General features: G+C 38.9%; 1 protein-coding gene and 1 long non-coding RNA gene across 4 annotated transcripts in view; one reads left to right on the top strand and one right to left on the bottom strand.

The window, feature by feature from the left end:
• Nucleotides 1-5,245: 5,245 nt before the first annotated feature.
• LOC124165722 lies at nt 5,246-5,815 on the bottom strand. The gene is made up of 2 exons (XR_006866298.1): nt 5,599-5,815; nt 5,246-5,437 (listed from the first exon to the last, which is right to left on the bottom strand). It is a non-coding gene; the product is annotated as an uncharacterized LOC124165722 (long non-coding RNA).
• A 3,469-nt stretch (nt 5,816-9,284) lies between these two features.
• Nucleotides 9,285-25,959, top strand: part of LOC124164869 — a 104,040-nt gene continuing 87,365 nt past the window's right edge. Inside the window, exons 1-4 of one of the 3 annotated variants that reach the window (XM_046542086.1) lie at nt 9,285-9,570; nt 9,711-10,493; nt 10,771-11,169; nt 25,440-25,662. In XM_046542086.1, coding sequence (XP_046398042.1) covers nt 9,819-10,493; nt 10,771-11,169; nt 25,440-25,662 — 1,297 coding nt within the window. In that variant the 5' untranslated portion in view covers nt 9,285-9,570; nt 9,711-9,818. Of the gene's footprint in view, nt 10,494-10,770; nt 11,170-25,439; nt 25,663-25,959 lie in introns of all 3 variants that reach the window. The other 2 variants (XM_046542085.1, XM_046542087.1) reach the window with 2 other exon arrangements.

The following is a 25,959-nucleotide window of genomic DNA, read 5'->3' as shown; positions in this document are numbered from 1 at the left end:
CAAGGAACAAAAGCGAAAATTTCACCATGAACAACGGAAAAAGACGCTACCTTTAGTTGCCAAGTAACGGTTTTACCCAGACGGTCATGTTGTTCCAAGCAGAGCCATATTTTTCCTCGAGATGTTACAGGCTGAGTTATAAGAAATATAAGGAGCATGCGGAAACACTATACTGCCGCCAGTGAACGCCAAGAAAAATTATTTAGATGTCACATCAAACTTACTTGGAATTTAGCTGCGTCTTTTTAACCGCCAAACCACCATGCTGTCTCCAGTATTCCGTTCCGGTTCCTCTGTTGGAAAGGAGGAACCGAGGAATGTGGAGAACCAACCTTCCTGTATCGCGGAGTAGCGGTAGATTCAAAATTCGTTCGCCACCAAAAAAACTAGAATTTCAATATAAAGTAAAGGTACGGCAGTACTTACCTTCTATTGCCTATCCTTAAATTGGACAATTACAATGTCTAATCTGGGAATGAGGCCATCGATGCCGTGATAATTTTAGGAGAATTCTTACCATTAAAAATTAAAATAAATTTAAAGCGTTATATGTTTCATTAAAATACTTTCCAATCAATCGCCTCTGAGATTGTTTAATCCCTAGAGAGTAAATATTAATTAATCAATAAGTTGAAAGAGTTCATTTAACCTGTAGGAATTGAATGTCCCCGAGACGGCTACGCGACGTCCGCAGGACATTGGTACATAATATAAAATTTCAGTAAAAATCGATAAATTCCATTATTCCTGTTGTTAATTTTTGTAAAAGTTGCTAAATTTGTTTAAATTTAAGTAATTTTTATAATCATGAAAGAGTACGGGTTTATTGTTCATCCAACGCTTCTCAATCGTACAACATGCAGAAATTTTTAATTTTTTGAAAGTTACTAAAATTGTTGTTAAATTTGTTTAAACTTTAAAAATTGTTATAAATAATGTAGAGAGTCATAAGTTCGTTCAATTGTTGTTGTTTAACCCGTAAGGCATGTAGAAATTTTTAACGCTCGTAAATGTTACTTAAATTGTTGCTAACTTTGTTTAAACTTAATTAATTGTTATAAACAATATAAAACTTAAAAATAGCGTACATTTTTAGTTCTTAAACTATAGAAGCGGTAAAAATGTCAAATTTTTTTTTTCGTTAAATAGTTTATAATTTCCTCCCAGAGTCCACACTCCAACAAGAGGATTACATTTGGTTACCTAAAATAATCCTCAAAATATCTCTTCCTCCACGAAAAATTTCCTCTTCCTCGATCGGGAGGAAGTATTCTGGCTTCAGAAACGAGAGAGAGTTTTTTTTTCTTTCTCCCTTCTCCTATACCATCTACTCGGAGGAGGATCTCGAGACTTTCTCTCGGAGTTCCTCCTTGAGGAGGTGAGTGTTTTAAGAGGAAACCAAAACTCCCAAACCCTGCATAATGGGACACTAGCTGGACGTCCGCTGGACATCCGAGATAGGACAGTGTGCGGACAGATGGCCAGGACAGCCGGCGGATGTCCTCTGGCTGTCCTGAAAATCCGCGGACACTGAGAGGACGCGACGGACGCGCAGCGGACGTCCTCTGGCAAAGATGTGCTGTGTGGGTATAGACGATGAAGTTAAGGGTGAAGCGACAAGTGAAGTGAGTTGTGAATGTAACATCTTCGACGAAATTATTTATTTTTTCCATGCTGGTTCAATCAACCCTATACATTTCGATCTAAGGTATCTAACTATTGCGAAGGATATGTTTCATATTTGAGCTAGTTGTACTTAGAGGATACATCGAACGTATATTAATTTTCATTCGTTTGTTCGCCTCTAAGTTCTGTTTGATTTTATTACCTAGTGCCAATTCATTTGGAGCATTCGTCAGTGTTTACATTTCACGAAATTCGTTGCGCTGTTGTTTGTTTTGGTCATATTTTGGTTACGGTAATAGTGAAAGTGAAATTCGAAGTTTTTTGATTTTACAATAACTGGTTTAGCTAGTTTAATAATTTGTTTCAGCCTATTCATTTCATTGTCTTCGTAATGTCAATGTAAAATGACGTAAACTGATTCTAAGTCGTTAGTGATGAGTGGTAAGTGAGGTGTGGAGAATCCTTTCGAACTTCAAGGAGTGCAAATTCTTTTGTGTGTGCAGAGTGATTGGAAAACCGATTGTCATGTTTTATTAGTGTTACATAATTGTGTTTTATATTTATTGTGATCTAAGTTTTTTATTGAATCAGTTGATTTGGAATATACTGATTATACGTATCAAAAAGACAGCTCGTGAAATGTGTGCGTTGTAGTGCTATTTGTGATATGATGAGCAATAAATATGTACAAGTAAGGGTAATTTTGCTTATTATGGCTCTTATTAAAGGATAAATTTGGATTTTCTTTAAACACTGGTCTGGCGGCAGACGCTGGAGATCTTTAAAAAAAAAGTGGAATAACCCTGCTGAGCCACTTCAAACACTGCAGTAGGGCATCTACAGGCTTGTGACGTCACACATCAATTCAAGATGGAAGTAGGGCTTTTTGGCGTAACCGTAAAATTTGTCACTGTTTAAAGCCTTCTCTAAACATGTACAATGAAGAAAATAGCGTAATATAACTGTCATTGCTCCTTCTGAAGCACGATCTTTCAATTTCTTAAATAAAAAAAATATGGTGAACAACCCTATTGGTTTTAGGCATGACTGGAAAGCGATATGAGATAATACTGATGTAACGAGCGTAGTCAAACCCTCAATCTATCGATAACTGAAAGTTAAAAAATCAGATACCCTGGGGTCTATTCTCTAACTCGAAGCTCCCGTCGTGGTAGCTTCGAACTAGCTACCAGAATTGGCTACCAACCTTATTCTCTAACAGGGAGTAGCTTTCTCAGACCGGATATGGGGTATGAGAAATATTTCGTGCGAACTCAGATTTTACTCTTAGAACCAATGAAATCTGCTGGTTTTTCCGGGTATTCTTCCGCGTTTATCCATTTGTAGGACGATATTTCGCCAACGTTCCAGTTGGCTTCCTCAGGTCCACTGAAGTGTTGATGCAGAAATTTGTTCATCTTATATACACCCCGTTTGCCGCCTTTTTTCTCGAGGTGTGCCCTGATTGGTCAGGATCTTTGAAGACCCTTTTCCACGCGCTGGCGAGATTGTAGCCGTCTTCACGGTTGAAGTTCTTTGTCGTTTTGGCGATTTCAATTGCCTCCCTGATTATTCTCGGGTAGTAGCGGCCTTCTTTGTTCAGAAGAGAGGCGTTGTCAAAATCAATATTGTGTGTCGGTCCACTCCATTGGTGTTCCGCCACCGCTGACTGGGTGAAATGTCTATTTTTTTTCAGTTCCCTATGTATTTTGATGGTAGCTAGCTGAAGCGCGGGGTTCGAGGGCGCGCTTCGCGAAGCTACCGTGGTAGCTAGCTTGAAGCTACGGAAGTAGCTTCAAATCCCATAGAGAATAAGGGTTGGAGCCTAATAAGCTACCGGTAGCTTCTGCAAGCTCCCTTCGCCGGAGCTTCAGCGTTAGAGAATACAAGTGGGAGCAAGTAGCTTAATTAAGCATCTTTCCACCAGAAAGCTACCGCGCTTCGAGTTAGAGAATAGACCCCCCTTTCACTTTATGGCAAGAGTCATCAATATATTGAAGAATATTTCCTGTAAAACCTTATTAGCGGTATATGGATTACCTGAAATGAAGAAATTATTCCGTGAATATAATAAATCTCGGGCGATGAATTAACAAGCAGAATTATAAGTTATTATCAAATCCTTTCAGAGCGAAGAAAGATCTGAGGTTTTCCCGGCGTATGATGTTGTTGAAGTTTATTCGGGATTGCCACCGGATAAGGTTCTCCATCTCTGCCGACGTTTCGATGGACGACTCGGCCATCGAACGTCGGCAGAGATGGAGAACCTTATCCGGTGGCAATCCCGAATAAACCTTCAGAGCGGCTGATACAGACTCGCATGCATCAACATATCGTCTATTCAATAGGTGTGAATATCAGACAGGCGATAACCGACAAATAAAAAATCAGATACCCTTCACTTTATGGCAAGAGTCATCAATATATTGGAGAATATTTCGATGTACAACCTTATTAGTGGTCTATCTATATGGATTGCCTGAAATTAAGAAATTATTCCGTGAATAATAAGAAATCTCTGGCGATGAATTAAAAAGCAGCATTAAGTCAATAGCAAATGCTTTCAGAGCGGCTGATACAGACTAGCATGCATTAATATATCGTTTATTCAATGCGTGTGAATATCAAATAGGCGGATTGCATAAAGTGGATGAAATCGGTCAGTAATTCTTCGAATAGAATGCTAGTGTCACCCACTGTAATGAAATCCGGAATTATAATGTAGAAATTAACCGCAAACCGACGAGGAATTCGCCGACTTGTAGTTAGTATCTATATCATCACTGGTGGAAAGCGAATCATCAAGCAGCAACTAATTTTAATCTAAAGCATATTAACGAATGTTGTACTTACATGGTGCAACCAGGTTCTAAATATTCCACAATTACAGGCTGTGGCCCACCTCAGAACTAATTTCAGCAAGGTCGAAAACTAATTCTCCAGTTGCTTAATGCTTCCCTGCGGTTGGAAACTCCTCCCAAGATGCAGCAGATGCAGATTTAATTACTGTGGAACTTCGAATCACCTAACACCATCGACACACGCTCACAAAATCATGAAGATTCGGACGGAAATGACCAAAACCCCAACGGAAAACAGTACTTCTCCAGTAATCGGGTTGACAACTTTTTTTCGAGAGGTGGAATTCAGGACAGAACTAATTTTAAAATGAAATTTGTCGGTATTTTTTTAAGAACGTAAAATTTACAAAGAAATCGCCCATCATTAAAATGCTTATGAGAATATATTGTTTGACTTTGGTAACTTGCTTCATGGAATGTGGATGGAATTCAAATGGAATCCATGGTTACATTTCCATTGAAGTGAAGATGGAAATTTGGAAATGAAATACATCTGCATTCCAGGTTTATTCCATTCCTTTTTCCATCATGGATACATCCATCTCTTTTCCACCATGGATTCCATGAACGTGTGCTGTCTGGGACAAATATAATTTTCCTCGAGCGAGAATGTGAGCGAGAATGTCAAAAGCATTTAAGTCTGTGGTAAGAATTTATTGAGAAATAATTAAAACTATTAATAATTGAAGCAATAATACACAAACAATATTTAAATCAACCTCCAAATACACTCGCGCGTAGAATTTTTTCGAGAAACCAACACTAATTCGTCCACCGATCGATGCTTACATGAAATCTCTTTGTAAATCACTTTTAATAACGATATAAATTACCAATTTACTAGGATATCCCTGAATAATAGTGGAGTTCAAAATGAAATAAAAGGATAGAAACCCACCTAGGAATTTCTGTCGGCTGGAACTCGTTTCTTGGAGTGGCCATCGAAGAATCTTACATGGAATGGCAAGTATCATTAAATATCTACCAGATGCATAGGAATATGTCTATTTAATGGAAGTATTTCTGCTGCTTTATCTACAAAAAATACCGTAATTTTAAATACTGATAGTAATTTCTAAAAAAAAAAAATATTTGAAGAAATGATACATACTTGAAAATTAAAAAAAATTTTGATGAAAAAGAAGCCGTCGATAGTTTCTGCAGAATTTATTATCATTAAACGCATTTAATAAATCAAAAATGATAGATGACTGTTAACTGTCTCAGTTTCACGATGGTTCTACGTATCCACGTCCTTTGGAATATAGAAAACCCTTCGTAACGTACTCGGGTACCGTAGGTATATTTTTCACTTAAAGCGCAATAAAAACGATTCTCATATTTCATTTGTCGTTTAAGTTTAAAAAGTCGCCGCCAGGGGGCCACAGAGTTTCAGTACTCATTTGTTTTTAGTGTCGCCGGGGGTGGCGTGAGGGGACATAAAAGCGGGCATTTCAAACCTCATTTGTTTTCAGTTTACAATGTTGACAAAGGGGCGCTGTCCCCTAACGACGTATTGCTCGGTTTTTATAGGGTTGGGTTGGGTTGGGTTGGGTCGGGTCGGGTTGGTTGGGTTGGGTTGGGTTGGGTTGGGTTAATGCATTGAAAAAGTATAACATTATAAGTAACAACGTTAGAAATTTTATAATTTCAAGTATGATTCATAAATTAATTTTTAGATGAAAGGAGACACTCGGTTTTGTGGCGGAAACTCTGGCACAGTTGAACCTTCAGCGAGGAGAGCACCTCCAATTTCTGTACACTCTCTGGGAGAATGGCCGTGTACTTCCGAGCCGAGCCTCTTGGTTGCGAAGTGATATCTGGGCTGCCGAGTTGCAGAGTGAATGCACTTTTCGAGAAGAGGTCTATTTATACAAGCCATCACCGCTAACTTTGTGTCAATCCATTATATGTAGCTTACATTGTGTCATCTCAAGTGCGTTTGAAATTATAGCAGGGAGAGTAACAATGACTTCTCCATTACACTATCCTATCCTATGTGAATATTTTTTAATTTCAAAATACCAAGCCAATTAGGTAGAAGAAGACCCTTAATGAGAAGAAGAGTGTTTGAAGTTAGTAAAAAATATTACATTGTGTCTTTACATGCAATAAGCGCAAAAAAAAGACTAAGAGTGAGAATCAAAAATGTAACACGAGCGCTCGCGTAGAGCCTGATGGGCTCAGACCACGTGCATATGAAGCAAAAGTATCCTATTTCGACCTGGTGATAGATTCATCGGGATATACTGCGCACGTAAAGCGATCCTAAAAGAGTAAGGCAAAGGTAGAGAAAATGTAAGCGCATTCTTGAGAAAGGCTCGGGAATTATGACGAAAATATTAACAATGTCAGGTTCAGCGCGAGTTCCGGAGGGTAAATAAAAAAATTGATTCAGCATAATGTATCAAATTTATACTTCATAACGGATAATTCGATGTGGTATCGTATCGCATTTATATTTTTTTATTGCTGTACACAAAAATTATGCAATACCATTGGGAAAGGATAGATTTATGAGCACTAACGAAGCATTTGTATGCTAGAGATGCAGTTATTCTTTTACAAACGGCCGTGGATATTTGTTTCCACTAGTGTATGCATTATGAGTATGGAAAAACATAACTAGCAACTTCGGTATTAAGTATACACATTTATATTCGAAAAGCAGAAATACACCTCAATGTCGGAGAATAAACGAAAAATTTTACAATGCAGAAGTGAATCGTAAAGGAAATAGCGTTAAGGTAAATGTGTGAATGAGGCACGATTATTACGTTACAAATACCTACTTGCGAGCAATTAAGCCCGTATGACACTTGCCAATTTATTGGCCAATATATCGGCGCGCAATATTGGTTAAAATATTGGGCTTTAGGCATCGTATGACACGTACCAATATTTACACCAATATTGGCCGTTATAGTGTTCTAATACCCCACTAGAGAACGCCAGATAACACAAAATGACAAAAGAGCATCTCGAGACGCAGGTTAATTGCCAATGAGCTACAGAATGGGAGGTGGCATAATAATTGTAAATTTAATAACTATTTCGAGGGGCTGCAAAGATATTCTCGAATTGCTCGAAATTTCATTCGGGTGAGTTCCTTGAATGATGAGAGATAGGCAATATGGTGATCTCATAGGTGAGCCAAGATAACGTAGCGGCTCGTTTTGGCTGGAATATGTTCATCGAATAAACAGAGATTGTGTCATCAATTGGGACTTTCACCCGAAACTTTAGCGCTCAAATCATGAAAAATAGTTTAATAATTGTAAAATAAACAAAATATAGACGCTATCGAGGAGAAACACGACGTTTTTATTCATTAAATATCCGAAATGTTATTTCCGAATTACCCACTTTAGACAGTTGATGTTTGTGAATTTATATTCTCTCAAAGTACACATTAATTATTTGAGCTATTTCATGGGTTGCTATGCTTGTAAAGTTTTTATATATGATATTAAAATTCCGAGGTGAAATGTTTTGCAAAGAGCTTCTAGTTTTGGCCACTAGGAGTCGACAAGACTGAGTTCTGATTGGAGATTGGCCTCGAGAAAATAGAACCTGTTCTAAATTGTAGATTGGCCAAGAAATTGTGCCCAATATTGTGAAACTGAGATTGGGCTAGAAATTGGCGTGTGTCAGTGGGTACACAATCCAATATCCAATGGATTGGCCAATAAATTGGCAAGTGTCATACGGGCTTTAGAGTAGGTTTCAGATATATCGTGAGAAAAGCTCCCAAAATGTATTAAAGACTCTGTTTGGAAAATATTAAAATTTTAATGTTACTTTAGGAAGGCCTTCTAATTACAAAAGTAACTTATTAACACCTGAAGACGTTGTATTTATTATATTAATCGAAATGCGATTGACCGATTCTTTCTGCAGAATAGGAAGTGGTTTCGGGGTTTTGAGTTACAAGATGGTAGATTGTGTTGGAAGTTCGTCTATATTATCGCTACTGAATTGAAACATTAATAGTCTGGCTTCCTCAGAGCTTCCTGTCGCCCTCCAGGCAAGGTATTTTTAAGTTGAATGTATCATCGACAGCTTCGAGGTGGAAATAAGTTCATCACAATACTCTCCACCGGACTGCCCAAAGAATACACATTTCACATGAGTATACGCTTTCGCCAATATTATACGCAAGTCTCACTTTGTTATGAACTATAAAACATTTCAGATGCACATCAGCTACCTTTCCATTTCTCGGCATCGACTTTCCGCGCCGACGAGGTCTACAGTTTCACTAAAGTACCCTATTATTATGATGGAATCAGTAACAGGAAGCTTGCTAGGATCAGCCTAAGAATAACCATATTCCTTCATCTTTACGCAATCTATCGCTTTCAATGGAGGAGAAATAGATCAAATAATAGCCCTGAAGTCACAATGAACAACTCCGATACGTCTGCACTTCAATAAATGAATCATAACCACGCTGTCGCATGCATTCAAGTGTGCAACCTCTATTATGGCCGTGCCGCCGTCCGCCGTGCCTCCTCGTACTGAACTATGACGTCACTTTTCTGCCAGCCAATCATCGGGCGTTTTCGCTTCTCGCTTGCATTTGAAAATTCTCGTGAACTTTGATGCATTAAATATCGCAAACCACGTCATAAAATAATAAAAAAACTTTCACCGAGGTATGCAAACATATATTTTTATATAATTTTGGGGCTATTGATTATATCTGAAATATATGCAAGTTCCCTATTCGGCCCCTGGATACCTTTGACTATCAGCGTCGCTATGCGGCCAATGTTGACGATTGTACAAAATGCGCACGAAGCGGCTGCATAAAAAACAACTCTCAGTGATATCTCCTGCAATGGAGTCCCATAGATCCGGTAAACAAGAGACCATGAGGGGCGATGCGTATCGTTTTCAAATTTAGCGATTTTGCTTTACGTTGATTTTCAAACGTATATATATGTATGTCATCTAATTATTTCTCCAGTGCTTCTCAGTTGCTTAATTCTATTCTCTTGGTGATCTGCGGAAGAGTGGAATTAAGCCTGCGGCCTAAAAGTTTTCACTAAATATTAGTATTCCCTTCGTATGGCAATAGGTATTACCACAGTACTTTCGTGATATGATCATATGATGATGTAGTAATTTTCATATTGCATTACACCCAGTGAAGGTTTCTTACGTGTTTGCCGGTATATCGAGATAATGTGATACATTCTAGCACCATGTTCTTTCTAGTGATGAAAAATTGAATGGCAGTTGGTGGAACGTATTCCCTAATAGTCGACGGTGATTGCTGAAAATCTCTATTTTTATTTCTTTGTTAAGTAATTTGATATCACAGAAATGGATTCCTCAAGCCAAAAGGCAAGAAAATTAGGCGGCCCTACAAGCCTGTTTCAACGCATTTTATTGCAGACTCAAAAGCAACAGGTATCAAAGCTCGCTATTAATGAATCGGTGCCGGAGGTTTTGTCATCGGTAAGTAATACTACTTCGCAGATGGATAAGATCGATAAGCCCAATGACGAAGGATTTGGTTTTGACTATGCCAATAAAGTCATTGGCTTGCTCCTGAGTAGTAAGGGCACAGTTCGGGAAAAAGTCCACGCGTTGAAAGAATTAAGAAATTACTCATCGAATGATGCTGTTACTCTGGAAAAGGTAATATCTAAGGACGTCATTTCGTACGGCGAGAAATTGCTCATCAGTTACTGTGATCGTTCTTATGTGACAGAGGAATATAAGCTGTTGCTACCTTTGCTATCCCTTTTTAATGCGTACACGAACATGGTGGAGACTAAAGTTTACGAGGCCCTCATGGTGAAGCAGTCGGACTTCATGTATCAGTTGATGAGGTCGTGTGTAATGTGTGTCGACACGATGCTATCTAAGTCTGAGGAACTTATAAAACTGGCAAAGAAAAAGAAATTGGCGGGTCATGTCCGCAAGTTGGCCGAAGAAGACTCTTTGGTGAAGCTAGCCCGACTTTTGGGAATTCTACCCTCCACTTCCAGTAATGTAAGGGGTTTTGTTTTTTTGTGTTTTCTGGATAATTATGGTTGTTGACTTATAAACTTAGCTTTTGGTGGCCAATTCGTCGATGGAAATCTTTTAAACATTGAGTTTCACCTCTATCCATCGAACTTGTTATTTTTCAATTTATATGATGTTCATATGAAATCAATCGATTCGGCTTTTACTTTGTGAAAATCCATGTGGGAATGAAAATACATAATATTGGTAACTTTTCACTGGATACTAGTACCAATAAATAATTATGTTCATATCTTTGCAGGAGGTTGATGTACCCGAAGCACTTGAATTAATCGAAAGTTACCAGGTTACCCTTTTTGACACGACCTCTGGGAGTACTGATAAGAACATCAATGAACACATATTGAACATGGAAAACCCAAGTCTAGTGGATTCAAGCTCAGAATTATGTGATACACAGGATTCTGATATTGTGTCGCGGTCTGCAAATGAACAGGAGTGGAATTGGAGTGACACTGTCGTGGCCAGTGTGCTTCCATTCGGGCAGTTTCTTGCCTATACCAAGGGAGATTGGAGCCATTGGTTACAGGTCATAAATGGAGAACTATCTGAGTACTTGCGAATTTTAAAATCTGAAAACTGTGAAAATGATGGCAATTTGCAGTTCACAAATGGAAGTATTGTTGGATTCTGGTCAAATGTAAGTTACTGTCATTTTGTTGATAGTACTATAAGATTCATTGAATTTTTCTGGGTTTTGAGGGGTCATGCTCAATCATCATTGAAATTCTAGGTGGAGTTCAGCTAAAGCCCCATAGTGGGTAACATGGGGTGGAGAGGGGAATTTACTCTTAAGTGTTACATTTAGAATGTAAAATTAAGGTGAGGTGGGGTAAGTGCTACTATGGGGTGCGACCCGATCGTAAGGAAGATCGTATTTCCGTTCTCGAAGCAGGTGGGGGTAGTGCAACATATTCCATACATTGTAATAATGGAACCAGAGCCAATGACTTTGTAATACTTATCCCTTAGGCTCTCATTCCACATGCTTAGGAAATAGACCCGTCCGTTCATCTCGTTGTCTTAGTTGGTTGTGAGGAGAGTCTATACTGCAGTTCCCTCTGAATCAACTCATCGGAGGTGTTAGGTAAGAACTATATCTTGTTTTCTCTTCTTCATGGATTGGTTTTCAGTACTTTACTTTAAATTTTGGAACTCGGGTCATTATATTTAGTTTAGATGGGGGAGTCGCACTCAGGGGCGCTGACTTAGAAAAAATATTGGGGGGGCCCGAACCAGAGATCTTGCCCCGGGAAATTTTAAAAGCATTGAGTTTTAAGTTTTTTAAGCATTTTAGAAGAGTTATATGATCAACATTAGAACCCTGATAACTTTAATCTCGATATCTGGACACTCCGGGGAAAATCGACAAGCCTGACACATTTTTTTCTCGCACCCATAAAGAATTTTTGAGGGGGCTCTGGCCCCCTCAAGCGCCATGGAGTCGGCGCCTATGGTCGCACTTTCCTCGTCGTAACCATTCATTCCTAACTTCCGGGGCCAGTGTGACCCCTTGTCGCACTTACCCCAGGCAACGGGGTTGTAGTATGGATTAAATTTTTACTTTCTGTCTAACAGTTCTTGCGTTAAACTTTCTTGTATAAATGTTGCGAAACACAGAGGTTTATAAAACTAGGTCTTTTAATTAGAGTCCTCACATTAACTTTTATTTTGAAGGTATATAAATATTTGATAACATTCTTAAGTTTGATGATTGATTGTGATAGGGTTTTGGATACCATATCTTCTGACGAGGAGGATGTAGATGACATGGTATTAATGCCTGAAAGCAAGATAGCATGAGTCGAAAAAGCTTAAGAAATTTGGTGACTAACATTCAAAGTGGAGAACTTTGTGCTTTCACATTAATATTTATTCACGACCATGGTTTCAACGTTAGACGTCATCATCAGGTGAACTCTACAGAGGTCCATCACATCCTTTTATACCAGGTTAGGAGGGGTAGGGAGGAAGGTAATGAGGTTGAATGGATTGGTCAACAGAGAAGAGGGAGGGGGAAAAAAACTTGGTCATTTGGTATGAAAGAAGTTAGGGGGAGGAGGCTCCCTTAGGGAGGGCATGGCAGGTGGGGGGGGGGGGGGTGGTTCAGGTGAAAGAGAGGCCGAAGAGTTCGTCATGTCATTAGCCCAGGAATTTAGGAGTGGGAGGCTTAAAAGAGGGGAGTGGTAGTCATACAAAAATTCGTTTACAATGTTGTCATTGGAACGTACATGCTGCAAAATTTCCATTTGTTCCAAAGGTCTAATCTAGGTCCTTTAGGTTCATAATGAAGCACTTCAAAAACAAAATCACTTAGATGATTGTTATCTAACAAATGTATAGCAAATTGTGAAGTAGTCTTTTTATTTCTCTGGCAGGCTTGATGTTCTTTCACCCGCTCTTGAAATTGTCGCCCCGTTTTCCCAACATACATTCACTGATTTTAAGGCTCTTTTGCACTCTATTTGGAACTTGGCAGTCGGATCTATCGGCAATTCATTGATCCCATTCCCTCGTATGATGATATTCCCTGTATATGTGTGCAATCTCTTCACCTGTGTCCCACCCAAAGAAGCCGTAGACATAGCAGAATCTATTCTCGTCCAGAAACGTGTGGCAGCTCCCATTATAAGTGACTTTTGTGATCTATTGAAGATTTGTGTGTCTCATAATTATTTCAAATTTAACGGTGTATTTTATGAACAGCCCAATGGGTTGGCCATGGGCTCTCCTTTATCCCCTCTCCTGGCGGACATGTATATGGACTTTTTTGAAAGGAACCTGTTTTCACCCAATAATACTCAGACCAAAAATGTACTATCCTGGCATGGATATGTAGATGATGTGTTTTATATTTGGACTGGCTCAATAAGACAACTACAAATGTTCCTATCTTTTTTGAATTCTTTGGACAGCAATTTGAATTTCACTTACGAAATAGAAGAAAATAACTCTCTCAACTTCCTAGATCTTAAAGTCACTAAGGTCAACAATCACCTCGAGTTTTCAGTCTTTCGGAAAAACTCTTATACGGACCAAGTGATCCACTCCAGTTCAAGACATTGTTTTTCTCAGAAGTTATCAGCCTTTCACAGCATGTTACATCGGTTGCTGCATATTCCGATGTCCCCTGCCAAGTTCAGTGAGGAATTAAACACAAACTAATTGCTAAAAATAACGGATACAACGAACAGTTAATTGATAGCTTATATCGGAAACAATTAAAAAAACAAGCAGTGGGAGAAATCTATGGATCCCGAACGCGACAAGAATCCACGGCCAAGTGGCGTAGAATCCTTTTTTTAAAGGACATCGGGCCGAAGATATGCAAAAAGGTGCCTAAGGATAAAATTAAAGTTGCGTTTTACAATAAATCCAACCTCAGGAACATTCTTTCCCTCACAAAAGATCCCATCCCAAGAGAAGAAAGGAGTGGGGTATATAGACTAAAATGTGAATGCAACGCGGTGTATGTTGGGCAAACGGGGCGACAATTTCAAGAGCGGGTGAAAGAACATCAAGCCTGCCAGAGAAATAAAAAGACTACTTCACAATTTGCTATACATTTGTTAGATAACAATCATCAAAGTGATTTTGTTTTTGAAGTGCTTCATTATGAACCTAAAGGACCTAGATTAGACGCTTTGGAACAAATGGAAATTTTGCAGCACGTACGTTCCAATGACAACATTGTAAACGAATTTTTGTATGACTACCACTCCCCTCTTTTAAGCCTCCCACTCCTAAATTCCTGGGCTAAATGACATGACGAACTCTTCGGCCTCTCTTTCACCTGAACCAACCCCCCCCCACCTGCCATGCCCTCCCTAAGGGAGCCTCCTCCCCCTAACTTCTTTCATACCAAATGACCAAGTTTTTTTCCCCCTCCCTCTTCTCTGTTGACCAATCCATTCAACCTAATTACCTTCCTCCCTACCCCTCCTAACCTGGTATAAAAGGATGTGATGGACCTCTGTAGAGTTCACCTGATGATGATGTATAACGTTGAAACGTGAATAAATATTAATGTGAAAGCACAAAGTTCTTCTTTTTTTATTTAATTATGAATCGCTTTCACCAAGTTACGCCTCAAACAATCAATTTTTTCAAAGTGGAGGTTGGATTCTGGCTAGATTCAGCAGCAAAAATTCAGTTGCTCACTATGTAAGGAAAATTCTGGAGAAAAATGAATCAGGTGATCCCGTGGTTTGTTTTCTGAGGACATGTTTTGGTAATGAAATAAGTTTCACCTATCCACGGAATGAGGATTCCAGCGAAATACCTAGGGAAGATGTTGTTAAAATTTTACCCAAGCCCTCTGTTGGCCGTCGAGGAAAGTTAACGTTTTGCCTATCTTTCTCGGGGTACAACTTAAAATAAACAAATAAATATTCAATGTGGAATTGGTTGAAGACCATGAGTTTTTCTTCATTTTGCTTTTTTATATTAATAACGTAAGTTACAATGGAGAAGTAATTCTTTGTTCATTACAATCTAGTTTATATTCAGATTTGTTGTCATATGCAAGATTTATACTATTATTATTTATTCAGCTTTTATGCCCACTAGCTATTTTTAATAAACTTTTGAATTAATGTGTAACAGTCAAATACTGTTACTATCATTAAAAAAACACACTTAACAATAATTCCATATTGTGTCATAATTAAACGAAAAATGTATAAAAAAATCTAATTACATTACCTAAGATAAAAGTTGATTTCTCAAGAATGGTTGAACATAATTTGGTACTTTAAAAGCAATGTACGGCTAAATTTCTGGGGAAATCGCACTTACCCCATGTGTCGCATAATGTGGAAATATATTGTATATCAGCCATGGGACGTACTTGCCCCATGGATGGGGTAAGTGCGATCCCTTGAAAAGATTCTAAGAAAAAAATTATAAAAATTACCACTTTACAGAGAGAGGATTTTTAATCCAATTATCTTTTTCAGTGATTCACACATATGTTATAAATTGAATCTCATGTTTTTAGCAAGCCAAGAAAATTTTCCTAAACTAGTTAAAATTGATATATGCTATTTAGGGGTCGCACTTACCCCACCTTACCTTATGCCTCTTATTCTAGTGGAGAGTTGAAAATTTAATCTCCATCGGCATCTTTATCTAAATAAAACCCATCTCTAGAAATAAACAGATTCAATGATGGAAAAAATAATTTTCTAAAAAGTATCATTTTTTTAGGCAGTTGGTGAAATTCAGGTAATGCAACACCTCCGAAGCTGCTCTGGTTAAGTTTATAGGCCTGTTTACACGGTACATTAACCCATACGAGTCAATGTCTAAATGTATGAACATGAAAATTTATTCATTAAGTTGTCCACATAGAGCATATTTGCCAGTTTACAGTGGACAGTATAGGTAACAGACATAAAAAAGTACAAACACTATTAAACACTATAAATTTTAATACATAATAACAATGTATTAAGTGAATGTAATTATGTTGCCCTTAAGAGGATCTATTCAAATAAGAAAGGGGTTGGTTTATAAAAGTGTGGGTAAGCCAAGAGAACGGGTCAATGTGGTCGGGGAACGAGTGTTTGTGAGGGACGAGAGTTGGAAGAAGAGGGAAGGTTTGGTCAGTGACAATCTGGGAGTGGGCGAATATATGTATGGAGGAGCGGATGCCTACAAGTGGGTCTACCTAGAACTTTACAGGTTAAATTGGGGATGAGATTGGGACAGGCAGATCGGGCAGACTTTAAAATGCTATGTATGAGTTTTAAGTCGGATTTGAGAAGTAAATTTGGAATATTAGGTACAGAAAGTGTGGGCAAAACTGTATCAGCTGGTATGTTACGAAAATGAGGGACTCTGCACTTAACTATTTTAGTGATAAAATTTGTCACAGTTTTTAGAGCCAAAATATTGGATGGAGCTGAGATGGTCCAAATGGGGGAGTAATACATGATAACTGGAACAACAATAGTTGATAATTATGCACGTAATGCAAGCGGGTCTGCAATTTCATAGAAGCGGTAGAGGAGGCCAAGGACAGACATAGCTTTGTTTTTAATTTTTCTGATGTGTTCACAGTAATTTCATTTGGGATCCATCAAAATGTATTGTGTAACCACTCACTTTGTGCGAATGCACGAACGGAAAGTAGAACCTTGTGGCATTTTTTAGTGTCCCCACCTCCAAATTTCTAGTTCCCCCCCCCCAGAAATTCCTCTGAACTTATCCGCAGAACTTCTCCCGCTAAGGACTTTTCGCGCTAAGGTTTTTCACCCTAAGGATTTTCGCGCAAAGGCCCTTTGACTCAAAGGCTTGGAGACTCTTGTCTCCGGAAAATCCTGCCTCCAGAAAATCCTGCCTCCGTAAAATCCTGCCTCCGTAAAATCCTGCATCCGGAAAACCAGCACCCGGAACCCAGCCCCGGACCCAGCCATACCTGGAGAGCAAGACTTATATAGGACTACTGCGGAGGAATACCAACTCCTTGGCAATCAAGGGGAAATGGGTGCTCAGGCACCAATATGGAGTTCAGAGTGAGAAGTATCACCATAGTCCTATCACTACTCTCTCTCCCTCCAACACCTCACCCCACTATCTCTCTCCCCTCCATGTTTTCCAATGAATTTCCCTCTGATCCGACTGATGTCTCCAACCGAGAAGATTGAGGAGAAAATTCCGGCCTGCATGGTGTTCCCTCCTACCCCGGGTGGGATTACTGATGCTTGGCGGAGCAGCCTGTGTACAGGGGCAGATACGCAGCTGACTGAACATCGCCCTTTTTACCCCTCCACTCCTTGGCAAAATCCCTCCCCTCCACCCTGACACGTCGTGGAGAATGCAAGCTTTCTTTTGCTCGGGTGCCCGTGGTGGACGGATGGCTTGACTGACATGGGTGATTTTAGAAAAATTATGCAGCTGGTACTTAGTTTGGTAATGTTTCCTATGGGATCATTAGTTATCATAGTTGTTTTCTGTAATAATTCTGATTTTGAATACTTCTACTTCAAATAGATATTGATTGAAAATAACTCGTAAATATTTTGACAGTTGTTTCTTGATTGCTGATTTCTTGTTTGTGGAGTCTTTCCCTGAACCAGCTTGTGACCAATGATTGGAGTTCCCTATGTCTGGGGCTTACGTGTACAATCTCCAAGATTTAACGATGTAACGCCACAACCTATTCTAATTTGGTTCATGCATTCAAACATGCTTCGTTCCAGTCCACAAATATCATTCACACAAACAGACATTTACTTGTACGTGTTAATGTATCATGTAAACAGGCCGTATGCAGTGCTCTTTGAGTGTGGATAGTTGGTGAAACTTGCCATTAATTTTCCACTGGTGGATCTTACCTCTTGATGTTCTTATGCCCGCTTGTCTTTTCATGTATTCATTCGGTTATGCTGGCTGGCATGAGTATTGGTTTCATATCTAGCTTGGGTTTGACTGTTGGTGTTGTTGGGGATTTATTCATATAATTCTAACTAACCTCTTATTAGTTTCATTCATTTTTAAAGAATACAGCACATGGAGATTAAATACATGGCTGCCCTATTTGCTAAAAATCTGTGTGAGTGGAGATAAGTTTACCTTCTTTTCGGACATGCCCCATACATAGGACTCAAACAGAGCTTCACTCATATGGAGCCGTGTATTCCCTTTTTAAACTCATCTACTGAATTAAAGTGGGCTCTCTAGGAAAATGGTGGCTACAGTGACAGTGTACGTGCTTCTGCTGTAAATCATTGTCCCCTTGCTTCCTTTGATGTTGAAGAAAGCTGATATTGTGGTGAGTTAGCTTGGTACCATTCCATAATCATCCCGGTCTTTTCTCTCTGTTGTTTGCATCATTTTAGCCATACATGCAAATTGTCTTCTTTATATTATTCTCAAATCATTGTATTTCATAGCTAAAAGGAAGTTCCATTTGTAGTAGGGATGGTTGGATCGGATACCTTGGATATCCGATATCCGGATATTGCCTTTCATCGGATACTTCGGATCCAAATTCGCTGAAGACATCTGATCTTGATCCTAAATTTTAAATTCATGCTTCAGTGAATGCAGCGTCCCATACGAGGGAGTAGAAAGAGTTCCGATCTTACCATCGCATGCGCCGTCACACTGCGATGCTTGTGCTACTCACGAACCATTTTGTTTAAAAGCTCTTGTAGGGATTATGCAACAGAATTCAGCTGTGGAAAATTTTATGACACAATACAACAGGCACATGGTGTGACTCTTTCCAAGAGCTTGAACAACCATCGTGAGAATCTCAATGCCATAGTATAATAACTGCGTTGAAATTGATTACTTCACATATTAAAAAAAATAAAACACCCTCAGTCCTCCATCAGCCCATGCCTATGATATTTTTTTTCCTTTCGGAGACCACACGGTCCATAAATCATTATTTTGGAAGGAAAATATCAAGTTACACTAGAACAATGGAAGTGTGTTTCATCCCTACCCCATCTCACTCACTGACCTTTTTCATATTACCTGCTTCAATTCTCCATTTGTGGAGAACAAATGCTAGGTGAGGGACTACTGGACCAGAAGATGTCTCGATAGTTTTAGGCAATTGGATGACGTGCACGAGATTCAAAAAAGAATGAGACCAAATGCATTCTAATGCAGCACACTCCCGATTATCCCAATGGGCCCATAACGGTGGGGAGAGGCGGCAGGAATAATCGGAATCAACACAAATAACCCAAACTTTACTTTGATTTCTTGTCATTTTCATAATTTACCTAAATCAAAAAAATCTATTATTACTTACACACAATGTTCATAATTTTAGAATGCTTTCCAGAATCATCACTAGAGCTTTCTCTCCCCAACCACGATCTTTTTCGGTGATGATGTGATTGTACTTGTATTTCTACTCTAATACCTGGATTCCTAAAACGACGCACCCGTGGTTGCGAGGCCGGGGAGTCAGAAAAGAGGTTTGCATGAATGCTTCGAAACCACTGCACAACGTCGGAAACTACACTGACAGGCACCATGCCGAGTAGTCGCATCTCGCACCAGTTGCCCGGGATGCAGCTCCTGCAGGACACGGATCCATAATCACTGAGCCGAATCCCACACCACGATGCTTGGAAGAGAGGAACACGGAACTTATGTGAAGGCAACGGGCACGCAATAGCACCATCGTGCAGTAGCGGTTGTAGGAAACCAGGACGTAAGGCAAATTGTCTACGCAGGCGAGCGCCTGGCTTTGACTCATGCTATCTCTATTTCCACTTCCCCCACTGCTTGCACTTCTACTATTCCATTTTTTTTTTTTTTGTCCAGAAGATCATATATTACAGTGAGCCACAGAACATAGATATTGGACACGTCATGGAAGTTAAATGAATCATAAAAATGTAATATACTGAACAGTAGATGTAACACTAAACAATTGAACACAATATAACAATAAGTGACATTCACATACATTTATACATATTTTTAGGGATCAATATAGAACTCTTGGATGCTGTAGTAAGATTTGTTTACAAGATATCTTTTTAGGTCAGCTTTAAATCTGTTCATTGAGGAGATGCTCCTAAGTTTGGGGGGGGAGTGAATAATATATTTTTGAGCCTATAGCTATGGGGCTTGTGTAGGAAAGTTTTCGTCTGTGGAGGGTTATGTGGATGGATGTATGTGATCTAGTTTGGTGATTATGTATATCCTGATTTAGCTTTAGTCTATGAAGGTTGAGTTTAACTGGTACACATAGTTTAAATATATAGAGACAAGGAAGCATGAGAATTCCCAGCTTAACAAACAGTGGTCTACATGATTCTCTTCTAGGTATACCCAAAATGGTTCTGAGTGCCCTCTTCTGCAGGAGAAACGTTTTGTTTAGGAGAGTAATTGTTGACCCCCAGAATTCAATGGCATAATTAATAATAATAAATTAATAATAATTAATAAATTTTTTATTTGTCCAAGGATCTTATGAATACAACATAGATATAAGACACGTCAAAGTAATCAACATAACACTTAAAAATGTAAAAATGGTCAGAGTTCATTTGTCATTTAAAAATTCATTTACACTGTAGTAGCACTTATTAATTAAAAATTTCTTTAAAGAAGATTTAAATTCCCTATTAGAATTAATCAAATTAATACTTTTGGGAAGGAAGTTAAATATTTTTGATCCCATTGCAATGGGACTTTTTGCTGCTATACGTTTTTTATGGAGGGTAACATGGATGTGGCGATGAGACCTAGTTAGGTGCTCATGTACATCATTATTAATTGGTAAATCATTAATATTCTCTTTTATCAGTAAACATAGTTGGTATATATATATACAAGGCACTGTTAACAAATTCAGTTCTTTGAATAAGGGTTTACAAGAATAAGTATAAGGCTTACTCATTATACATCTTATAATCTTTTTTTGCATCTTGAAAATTGTATCTAATAGCGTTACAGTTGATCCCCAGAATACAATACCATAAGTCACTCTACTTATAAAGTTGCAATGGTAAACTGACATCATCGCCTTGTGAGGTAAGGATGCTTTTAGGAACCTCACACTATACAGTACTCGGGACAATTTCGAACACAAGTCTTTTACATGGAAGGACCAGTTCCCAGTATTTTCAATTTGTAGCCCTAAGAATTTACAAGTTTTAGTTAGACTCAGTGTATGGTTGTTCAGTGTCAATGTTCCAAAATCTTTGGAATGATTCGGGTTAAACAGCATAGACTGAGTTTTAACTATATAATTAACTATACTTAGGAAGTTACAGTGATACAGGGACATTAGTCCTTTATGTGATAGTGAGTTGGTAAGTACCGTATAAGCTTGTGTAAGAGGCGCACCCCTATATTGAGGATCGAAGCTATTAAGAAAAAAAAGTTTGCGACATTTTTTTTATCCTATCGTGCGGTGTTGCAGACGTATGCCTGGAATTTCGACAGTTATCGAAATTTCCTCTTTCAGTACTATATGAAAGAGGAAATTTTGATAACTGCGGCGGCGTAAGAGGGAGTAGAAAGAGTTCCGATCCTCTCTTTGCATACGCCATTGCTCTACGTTGCTTGTCCTACTCACGAACAATTTTGTTTAAAAGCTCTCGCAGGAGTATTGCAATAGAATTGCAACCGCGGAGAATTTTAAGGCAAAACACGACAGGCACATAGCATGAGCTTTCCCAAGAGATTGAACAACAATCGGGGCAATCTCAGCGCCGTAGGATAATAACCACGTCGTAGATTTAAGGCCCCTTGCACACGCGCCGATTTTGGACGGCCGGTAAAATATCGGCCGTCCACATTCCAATAGTGAACAATGGGAGAGCATTGGAGCTTGCACACGTACCGACCACACGCCGGCACCGGCAAAATGCCGGCTAGCTGCTGGCTATTGTCACTGTGGATCGCCGACGCCGGCTCAAAAACTTAGCAACGTATCGTTTGACCGGTAAAAATCCGGCGTGTGTGCAAGCATCGCTTCGCCGGTAAAATATCGGCCAATATTTTACTGGCCGTCCAAAATCGGTGTGTGTGCAAGGGGCCTAACGGAACTACACTCGACTCAGTCAATGCCAGGCCCAGGGGTAGAGTGGGCAGTATTGTTGCCTAATCTGGGCCTGGTTAAATAAACATCACATCATCATCTGCCGTTTTTTTCCTTTCCGAGACTCCACAGGAAAATATCAAGTCACAGAGGAACAATGGAGACGTGTTTCATCCCTACCCCATTCCACCAACTGACCTTAGAGTTTCGCCTGATATGCTATGCTAGCATTCCGAATAAGTTCAACAGATTCAGGCTTCAATTTCAATGTCTAACTTCCACCAATTGAAGCCTGAATCTGTTGAACTTATTCGGAATGCTAGCATAGCATATCAGGCGAAACTCTACGAATTAAAAATTCTTGTGGAAAAGTGCTACGACCTTTCATTTACTTAAATATGTCTAACTTCCACCAATTGAAGCCTGAATCTGTTGAACTTATTCGGAATGCTAGCATAGCATATCAGGCGAAACTCTACGAATTAAAAATTCTTGTGGAAAAGTGCTACGACCTTTCATTTACTTAAATATGTCTAACTTCCACCAATTGAAGCCTGAATCTGTTGAACTTATTCGGAATGCTAGCATAGCATATCAGGCGAAACTCTACGAATTAAAAATTCTTGTGGAAAAGTGCTACGACCTTTCATTTACTTAAATATGTCTAACTTCCACCAATTGAAGCCTGAATCTGTTGAACTTATTCGGAATGCTAGCATAGCATATCAGGCGAAACTCTACGAATTAAAAATTCTTGTGGAAAAGTGCTACGACCTTTCATTTACTTAAATAGAGTATCATTGTTTAAAGGCGGTATTGTTTGGGACCTGATAAAAACTGTGCAAAATCAGGGAAATTGTATAGTGGGGGAATGTAAAATCAAGGTTTCACTGTATTCAGGTTAACTGGCGCCTAAAAATAATCGATTTTGAATCAGTTAATCTAATGAAAAAACAAGCAGTACTCAACCTAGGATGACCTATTCATATCCAATCAAATAATTGACAAATAACCTTTTTGGAAAGATTTTCTCCTCAACAGTGATAAGGGTCCTCAGTTATTTTCCGATAAAATCTTAGAATCGCATGTTCTTAGAGCTTAATATCTAGTGAGTGCTCACTTCTTTCCTGCTGATAAAATAACCTGATGTAGTCCCTCTGCACAGTCTACAAGGCATTTGGTTATTTCCTTGTACAACAGATGAAAAATCTCCTTGCGAAATAACCGAATTCAGTTTTATCTCATTGTGAGTGCTCTCTAGGTTATTTACTGGACGACCACAAAAAAATCTGGGCAAAATAACCGGATCACTGCCCTCTGTCGGAGAATCTAGGTACTTCATGCCCTCAACCAGATTTTTGGATGAATGGTATGCTAGACGAAGTCCAAAAATGCAATAGTTTTTCTTAAGAACTGCTGTATAACGTCAAATATGTGCAATATGCAACGCTTCGTGTTATATTAACTCAATAAAACCGGTTTTTTAATCGGGTTTTAATACTCAAGTACTCCACTCACTCAAAATAACCCGTTGACCGAACATAACGGGTTTTTTCCTCATAACCGCCCATCCCTAAAGTACTAACAGTGATTCCCAAGAGTCTATTGTGACTTATCATGCCCTCACTGTGATGCATTGTAACATTTTTTCTTCTTAATGTGGAGGTTGATATGTATGTACCTACAATTCACTGAATAGTCTTATTCCTTGGGGAGACGATATAATACTGAAAAGTGGAGTGTGGATTGTATTACCCTCTGAAGTTTGTCATGTGATGCAATGCATGAAATAAGTGAGCCAAGGGAAGAAACATTGTCGCTCATTAAGTCACCATTCTCTCTCCCAGTGAAAGAGAATTTTAGACTGTCCATGTTTATGTCAGCGGGTGAGGCTGAAGCAAGTGGAAGGGGTGAGGGAAGGGAATGTTTCTCGACATGTGACGCTTCATCTGCCAATCAGCAGACGGCAGGTGTGCTTTGGAAATTCAGTCGCTCTCTGACCTCCGTCGTGTTAACATCGTGAATCCACTCTTGGAGCAGTGTTGCCAAACCTCAAGTGTCCTCCTTGCATGTCTTTAACACTAGAAAGACTGCAGGGGTCATGTGACCCATTTTCAGAATTCATATTAATTTTTCTCTTATTAAAATATTTTTAAATGTTGAAACTTTTTCAATTTCTTCATTTTGGTCTAAAGTTTAATAAAATAGTATAAATCTAACTTTAATTTTTTGTTTATAATTTTTCCTACTTTGGATGGATGGATTTATTGTCCTTTCTAAACGGCACGTTGAGACTCTCTCTTTAATTGGCTCTCATTGCAGTTAACTCGCTAGCAATCTCTTGCAACTCTTTGAAAGTAAGTTTTATGATTGAAGTGTACTATGTATTAAATACATCATTTTATTTAAATTAGCATTTTCATTTATTCTATAATGCACAGTAAAAGACTAGTGTGTGTCGATACCATTTTTTCCACAAACTGCAAACTTGAAAAATGGGCATATTCCAGGAAAAGAGCATCATTTCATAATTTCTAAGCCATTTGGGCTCTTTTCCCCTCAGCTGCCGCAAGACAAGTATATTTCTCCAAATTTATATGAACAAGAGCCACATTCACCAAAACTACATGTTTGCTCTTAGATTTACTGACCATTATTTCAAATATGTCCTCATGAATGTATGGATTCACCTATTCTTATTATCTTTAAGTATGTGTCCAAAATCCCTCTCAAATGGACAGAAAAAAAAATTAAAACTGAAGTACTCACAGTGGCAGTCTTAACACCACCATTTTTATTTCACAGTATATTGGGGCTCATATTTACCTCCAATTAAAGAAATGGTTAATTAACAACTGTTGACATTATTTTGGCTAACATAGCAATACAATGGGAATAAAAGGCATTACAATGGAAGCTATGTACTTGGATATGCAAGGGCTCCAAATTTCATTCTAATATATAATGTGGTTTCTGAGCTATGAATTTTTACCTTGAAGGTATGAATTAATTCTGGAATTGGAATCCCACTACCTGAGCCAACATTTCAAACTTCGGCCCCTCATATCTTTCAAACTATGTGAGTGGGAGAGGAAATATTTTACATGGGTCATTATATAGGTGGTAGTAGCTAGTGACAAAAATTGCATTAAAATTCGAATCTTAGGGTGTCATTTTGAAAATCCTGTGTGTGATTTGACATGGAATGGCCCTGCATCTATGTAGTATGGACATTGAATGAGAGATCCTTATGGTCCACCTCCACTCACACAAGTTTCCAACAGATAGTATAATTCACCGCAGGAATTACTTGGTACTTTTGTTTTTTAAACTTTTTTATTCTGTGATTATTTAACTGACCTAGCCACCCTTTTTTTCATCCCCAGGATGTGAAATTCAAATGGAAGCCCCTGATGATGATGCAGTGCTTCAGAGGAATCGTTTTAGGAAAGGCAGTCAGTGGAATGGAAGGGAGAACCGAGATGTGTTGGGCCATATGGGCAGTTGATGTCGGGACGTTGGTTTTTGGAGACAAATTTTGGCCACTTGATCACAACTTCTCATCCATTCCACCACTTGTGTGTATATGCTCCCTGTATATGGGAGAAGGTACGTGAGTTTCAGTGCATCTTTATATAATACAGTTAGAGATGGGTTGGTTCAGGTACTGCGTTCTCAGCACTGCCGGTTCTTGACCTGTGGATCCGGTATCAAGAACCGATCGCATAAAGGCGGTACTTTGGAACCGGCTCGGAGCAGTGGCGAGGATTTGAATTTGGTGCCCTGAGCCAAAATGGTCAGCAGTGAGAGATGAAAAAAAGATTTAAAAATGCATGTATTACTTTCTGATTGCATGACGTCCACATTTTTTTCTTATGAGAGTTGCTATAATGCACGCATATAAGG

Source organism: Ischnura elegans, chromosome 9 (assembly GCF_921293095.1).
Source record: "Ischnura elegans chromosome 9, ioIscEleg1.1, whole genome shotgun sequence".
Classification (NCBI taxonomy): domain Eukaryota; kingdom Metazoa; phylum Arthropoda; class Insecta; order Odonata; family Coenagrionidae; genus Ischnura; species Ischnura elegans.
This window is presented reverse-complemented; position numbering and strand designations above follow the sequence as displayed.